Source organism: Amia ocellicauda, chromosome 19, assembly GCF_036373705.1.
Source record: "Amia ocellicauda isolate fAmiCal2 chromosome 19, fAmiCal2.hap1, whole genome shotgun sequence".
NCBI lineage: Eukaryota > Metazoa > Chordata > Actinopteri > Amiiformes > Amiidae > Amia > Amia ocellicauda.
This window is the reverse complement of record NC_089868.1, coordinates 12570557-12576638: the sequence shown is the minus strand read 5'-3', so window position 1 is coordinate 12576638 and position 6082 is coordinate 12570557. Positions and strand designations below refer to the sequence as shown.

The 6082-nt window shown below is 40.4% G+C and overlaps 1 protein-coding gene across 1 annotated transcript; it reads left to right on the top strand.

Moving 5' to 3' along the window:
- Positions 1-4601, top strand: LOC136714873 (uncharacterized). Its single transcript, XM_066692497.1, has 4 exons — positions 1-255; positions 1895-2085; positions 2954-2992; positions 3427-4601. The coding sequence occupies exons 1-4, from the start codon at positions 253-255 to the stop codon at positions 4001-4003; spliced, it is 810 nt and encodes a 269-aa protein (XP_066548594.1). The 5' UTR covers positions 1-252; the 3' UTR covers positions 4004-4601.
- Positions 4602-6082: the final 1481 nt, after the last annotated feature.

Here is a 6082-nt window from a genome sequence, read left to right as displayed (position 1 = left end):
TTGGAGTGGAGTGGGAATAACTAAGGACAGGAACATGCACAGGAGGCAATATTAATACCCTCGCCCGTGAGTGAGACCCACAGAGAGAGACAGATGGAAGGAGGGAGGGGCTGTCAAACAGAGAGAGAGGCAGGACAAGTCTTTTCTTCCCTCTGACTCCACTATAATAACCCTGTGTTGGTTCCCACTCTACAGAATACTGACACCAGATACAGCCGTACGGCAAGATACAGACCCGAAGACAACACAGCAATGGTGAGTATTGACAGAGCCACTGAATCAACAAGCCATCTGGTTATAACACTATTAGTAGTCTTGATATTATTATTGTTATCATCATTAGTATTGGTAGTATTGTAATAGTATTAGTAATGATAATATTGTATCATTAATATTAAGAAAATACAAATATACACACATACATGTGTAATATCAAAATAACTATTAAAACTATTCTGGGGCTACATGCAAGACTTTATCAAGATTTTATTATTGTTGGATTATGTGGTTGGCTACAAACCAATTAAACAATTATGTAAACTTAAATAAAGCTCAGTTTATTACACACATATACAGTACATAATAATAAGCAGATGAATTCTATTAGAAACTTAAAGCTACAGCTATACCGTTTTCTTGCATATCAGATACACTAATTAAAATTGAAATCTGTAAAAATAATGTTAAAGTGTATGAATGTGTGAATGTTTCATTTTATCAACACTTAATAAAATACATACACCGATCAGCCATAACATTATGACCACTGACAGGTGAAGTGAATAACACTGATAATCTCGTTATCATGGCACCTGTCAGTTGGTGGGATATATTAGGCAGCAAGTGAACATTTTGTCCTCAAAGTTGATGTGTTAGTAGCAGGAAAAATGGGCAATCGTAAGGATCTGAGCAACTTTGACGAGGTCCAAATTGTGTTGGCTACACGACTGGGTCAGAGCATCTCCAAAACTGCAGCTCTTTTGGGGTATTCCCCAAATCCAATCGAGCATCTGTGAGATGTGCTGGACAAACAAGTCCGATCCATGGAGGCCCCACCTCGCAGCTTACAGGATCTGCTGCTAACGTCTTGGTGCCAGATACCACAGCACACCTTCAGAGGTCTAGTGGAGTCCATGCCTCGATGGGTCAGGGCTCTTTTGGCAGCAAAAGGGGGACCTACACAATATTAGGCAGGTGGTCATAATGTTATGGCTGATTGGTGTAAATATAAACGAATCACTTCGCTTAGAAGGCAAGAATCCTTTACCAATATTTATTGTCTTGAATGTTTTACATTGAGCGCAATGGTAGTGACTGAATTAAGCTTGTACAGTTTAACGTGTGATTAGTATTTCATTATGACGCAACAAATCGGCTAAATCCTGTAATGCAATACCCAAGTATTTTGGGAATTTTAATGTATGTAATGGTTTGTATTAATTAATTAAAGCTTTTTGCACTCTCATTGTGTCTGCTTTTTATCAATTACTAAAAATATTCATATCGATTTCAAGATCAATATAGTGCTGGAGTCCAATCCATATGATTAAAAAAACAGAATAGATTCCAGAATTGATTATTCTGAGATGAATTACTGGCATGAATTTCAATGTATATATGACCCCATTCAGCACAGAGTTGTCAGGGGTTCTCTCTCATACAAAGGGGGGTCCCCGGGTCTATGAAAGAGAACCATTGTTCTAAGGTAAATATTAACACATTTCAGAGAGGTTTATTTGCATTTGTCAGCAATTACTTTCACTTAAAACATACTTTTTCTTCTGTAATATATATAAAAAGCAAATATTTTTACCATATATTACATTAATTTTTTGGTTGCATATTGGTGTAATTGTATTATTTTTTCTATAATTGTCCATTCTCTCACCTCCAGAGATTTGCTTTGTGTGTTGTTTTGCTGTGCCTGGGGGGGCGGAGCTTTGCGCAGGATGATCAGGCGCCAGAGGATGTGGCTGAGAAAGAGGAGGATCAGGACAAGGCAGATGGAGGAGAGGTTACTGAAGCAGGGGCGGGGGATGGAGTGGACCCCACTGCCCTTTCTAAAATTGTTGCTCAGTTGAGAAGGTGAGTGGGGGATGGAGAGGGAGAGAGAAACTAAAAGCGAGGGAGGGATAGAAAGAGACAGTGTGTGACAGGAGTGGCAATGTGAGGAACGTAAGAGGAAGGGAGGGGGAGAGAGGAGAAGAGAAGCAGAGGGAGAAATGGAGGGAGTGGGGGAGAGAGGGCAAAATAGAAAGATAAAAGAATAGGTCACCATCCCTGATCCCATCTCCCCATGGATTGTTGTTCACCTTCACCTTAATCATCCCATTTCAGCCATCTTTCTACACACCCAGTTACACCTGCCCTTGCCATCATTATATATTCCTATCCTTTCCCAGACATCCTTGCAAAGTCTTGATTACTCCTTTGTATCAAATCCAAGCTTCATCAACTCGTGGCTGCGCTCTGTCTGACATCACTTGCACCTCATTGAAAAATGTCTTCCTAAAACCCTGCAAAGATTTCTGTGGGTGGGGCTTTGTGATGTCACGGAGCAGCACTCGAAGAACGAACATCTCTGAATTTCTGTGCAGAACTGTGCTGCGGAAATCTGTGCTACACAAACGCGACCGTTGTGTATTATGGAAGCAAGAGATTCCTTATTTTTGTCGTGATTTTTTCTGCACTCTGTGTGCTGAGGTGTGCTCATATGACTTATGTTTATTCCATGTTGCGAACGGGTCTACTGATTATAATCCTCAGACTTGGATTGTTTTGTGTATAGTAGGCTAATCTGGTAAATTGTTGTGGGGACGAATTGCTGCGGGAACGAATTGTTGCAGTAGTGAATTGTCATGGGGACCAAATGTCGGCGGGTCAAATTGATGGGGATGTATTGATGTAACTTGAAATGGTTTTATGTTCTGTCTCCCGCTCCCATGTATCACAGCAAGCTGCCAAAAACTGCCAAGAGCAAGAACATTGCAAAGTGAGTATTTTATGTTTATTTTCTCGAAAGCAAAGGGGAAATTGCAGTAGCACAGCTAATTTGATTTTGTCTTGAACGAACGAGGGAGTGAAATGGAGTGAGAAGGAAAACAAAAAATAGAAAAGGGAAAGGAGAGAAAAACAGAAGCTCAGAGATTACTAGAGTGAAAGACACAGGGTTTGAGAGAAAGCATGAGAGAGAGAGGAAGGGAGAGACAAATGGGAACAAATAAGGAGAGACAAAAAGAAAGGAGGGAGAGAGAGAAGGAGGGTGTGGGAGACAGAGAGAGAGATAGAGAGAGAGATGCAAATAGAGAGAGGCGACGAGAGAGCCAGACCCTAACTCAGTTTATGAATGTCAAGGTGCGCTTCAGACACTCACAGACATGGCTGACGTTCACACCCCAATTCTCATCTCTGTTTCCATGATGCCAGGCCCAAAGATCAGCTGTTCGCCATTGCTGTGGTGGTTTCGGTGGGCGTGTGCAAGGGATCTGAGGAGCTCCAGAATCAGACTCCCCTGATGACCGCACTCTCTGCAATGACCCAGGTGCTGAAGAAGAAGTCCCTGTATGAGAGCAAGGAGCTGGTGGCGGCTGTGCCCGAGAGATCAAAGTACTTCAAGAAGACTTTGGAGTCCCCTGAGCATCAGCTGCTCCACAGCCGAGTACTGGAGAAGCTCATGATGGCTCAAGCGGACAAGAGCCAGTGTCTTGTCTTCTTGACCCTCAGTCCATTCTGTGACAAGGACTGTCTTGAAAACTCCAATCAGAGCCTCCTGTCTGACTTGGACGTGTTCCAGCAGTGGACCGGACCCAAAGCCTTTGTGTTCGACAAGCTGTATAGTGGGAATTCCCTGAAGATCTTCAGGAAGAAAGACAATGAGAAAATTGCCAAGAAACGACGCAAGGCCTTCCAGCACTTCAAGCACAAGGTGGAGCTCTTCCGCTGTCAGACGGACGTGTGTCATCAGTGTGGGGCAGGGGCGATTCAAGAAGTGTGTGTGTATTGATGCAGGGTGGGGGGTGGAGGCAGGAAAGGGGGCAAAGAGGTAGAAGTTTCACATATCCCCATTTCCCCATATAGAAGAAACCACAATTTTTAATGTATGTTACAAATTGTGACCCTTCTGTATTCCCTCTGCCTAAACAGGAGTCTTTCAATGTCTCTTTATTACATGGAGTGTTTTTGAGTAGCTTTGTATTTCCGTTTATGACATTCATTTGCTGATATTTGCTAAAACTCCAGGATGTTGCAAAATACATTGTGTATGACTATGAAATGTACACAGAAGGGTCACTTTGGGGCATATCTAAGGGTCACATTTCTACCAGATATTAAAAATGTGTGTTTGAACTGTTTGGGCAATTTCAGCAAAAGTGTGATTTAGACTGAGTGAGGTAAAGCCAGCTAGAGTGGGATGTCACTCGTGAGGATGACGACTGAAAGTCAGGCAATGATGATAAAGAAGGTGACAAAGATGTTGACATGGAAGGTGTGTTAGTTTTGCATCACTGAACTCTCTTGGCCATTACCATGCCTCTCACTGCAAAAATAATCATAAAATTAGCAATAATAATAATAATAATAATAATAATAATAATAATAATAATAATAATAATAATAATAAAGTCATTCTGCAAAACTCTGTGAATGTGTGTTGTGGACTTCTGTGTGTGTGATGTGTGAGATCCCCCCCAATATTGAGAGAGTGGCAATCATTTACACATAGGCATAATTTAGGGTGGTGCATATCCCTACACTTAACTTCAAAAATACATTAATTCATTGTCATTATTCACGACTGAATTAACGCCTCCACTCTATGACATCCCTCACCCCCCCACCCCATCCCTCAACGGAATGAAAATGCATTTCCCCTTCATTTCTGAAACGAAACCTACGCCACTGGTTGCGTAGCCTGTGCTATTAATACTGAAAAAACATATAATTAACACATTTAAGTGCAAACATTTTGCAGACATGAAACTTTGTTGGTCCAACGTTGGTTTATGGTTGGCTTGATTAGCAAGTGGACGGTAGGCACATATTAACCAGTCACTTATTTACATATAAATGTAAAGTCTCTGAAAGGTGGGGCTCAGCAAAACAGCATGTATTTTTGTGAATTTGTTTCAATTTATTATTCCCGGTGTTCAAAATAAACAGACAGTCAAAAAACATACAACAATCCCTTACTCCTCGTTGAGCCTAATTACACATATAGCACAGGTCCCTCTCTAAACACATCACTAATCATAAGCACAAACACAAAGCAACCAAGTAAGTCCCTAATCTGCTTCCATTATCCAAAGTTCAAGGCCATATAGTTATCATTCTTTAAATCCTGCTCTTCTTAGTAATTGCTCTGTTCTCGCACCTCTGTGGGGAGTTGTAAGGCAGTTTGCCGTCACAGTCTAAAATATAAAATAAAAGATTAATTCCACATTTTTATTTTTGGCAAGTCCAATTTGATGCAGTCAAATATATATTCAAAAACAGTGAGTTTAGGTTTGTTGGATGAGTATAAGATATAATTTAAATATTACTCATATATAAATATTAGTATCTCACCCAGATCCATGACTGGATAGGTGCTGTCCCACAACACAAAACAAAAGGTACAATGGATTGGATAAGAATTCAAGCCCTTTTGGACATTTTGTAGTGTTACAATCTGGAACTAAAATATATTTAAATGGGATTTTCTGTCAGTGATCAAAACAAAGTATTACATAATGTTGATGTTGGAATTATATTTTTTAATTAACTACAGATAAAAAAATGAAATGTCTTCCTTGCATAAGTATTCACACCCTTTGCTATGACACACTTAAATAAGCTGTGGAGCAGCCAATTACCTCCAGAAGTCATATCATTATTTGAATAGATTCCAACTGTATGCAATTAGTGTCACATGATCTCAGATTGAATACACCAGTTTCTAGAAGGCCCCAGCTTATGTCAGTGAGCATATACAAGCAACCACCATAACATGAAGACCAAGGACCTTTCAAAACTAGCCAGAGAGAAAGTTTTGTGATAGCAGCAGTCAGGGTTGGGCTATACAAACATATCCCAAACTTAGAAC

Coding starts and splice junctions, on each gene's coding strand:
- LOC136714873 (XM_066692497.1), top strand. Junction 2,086..2,953: donor ATTGTTGCTCAGTTGAGAAG/GTGAGTGGGGGA, acceptor CATGTATCACAG/CAAGCTGCCAAAAACTGCCA. Junction 2,993..3,426: donor AAGAGCAAGAACATTGCAAA/GTGAGTATTTTA, acceptor CCATGATGCCAG/GCCCAAAGATCAGCTGTTCG.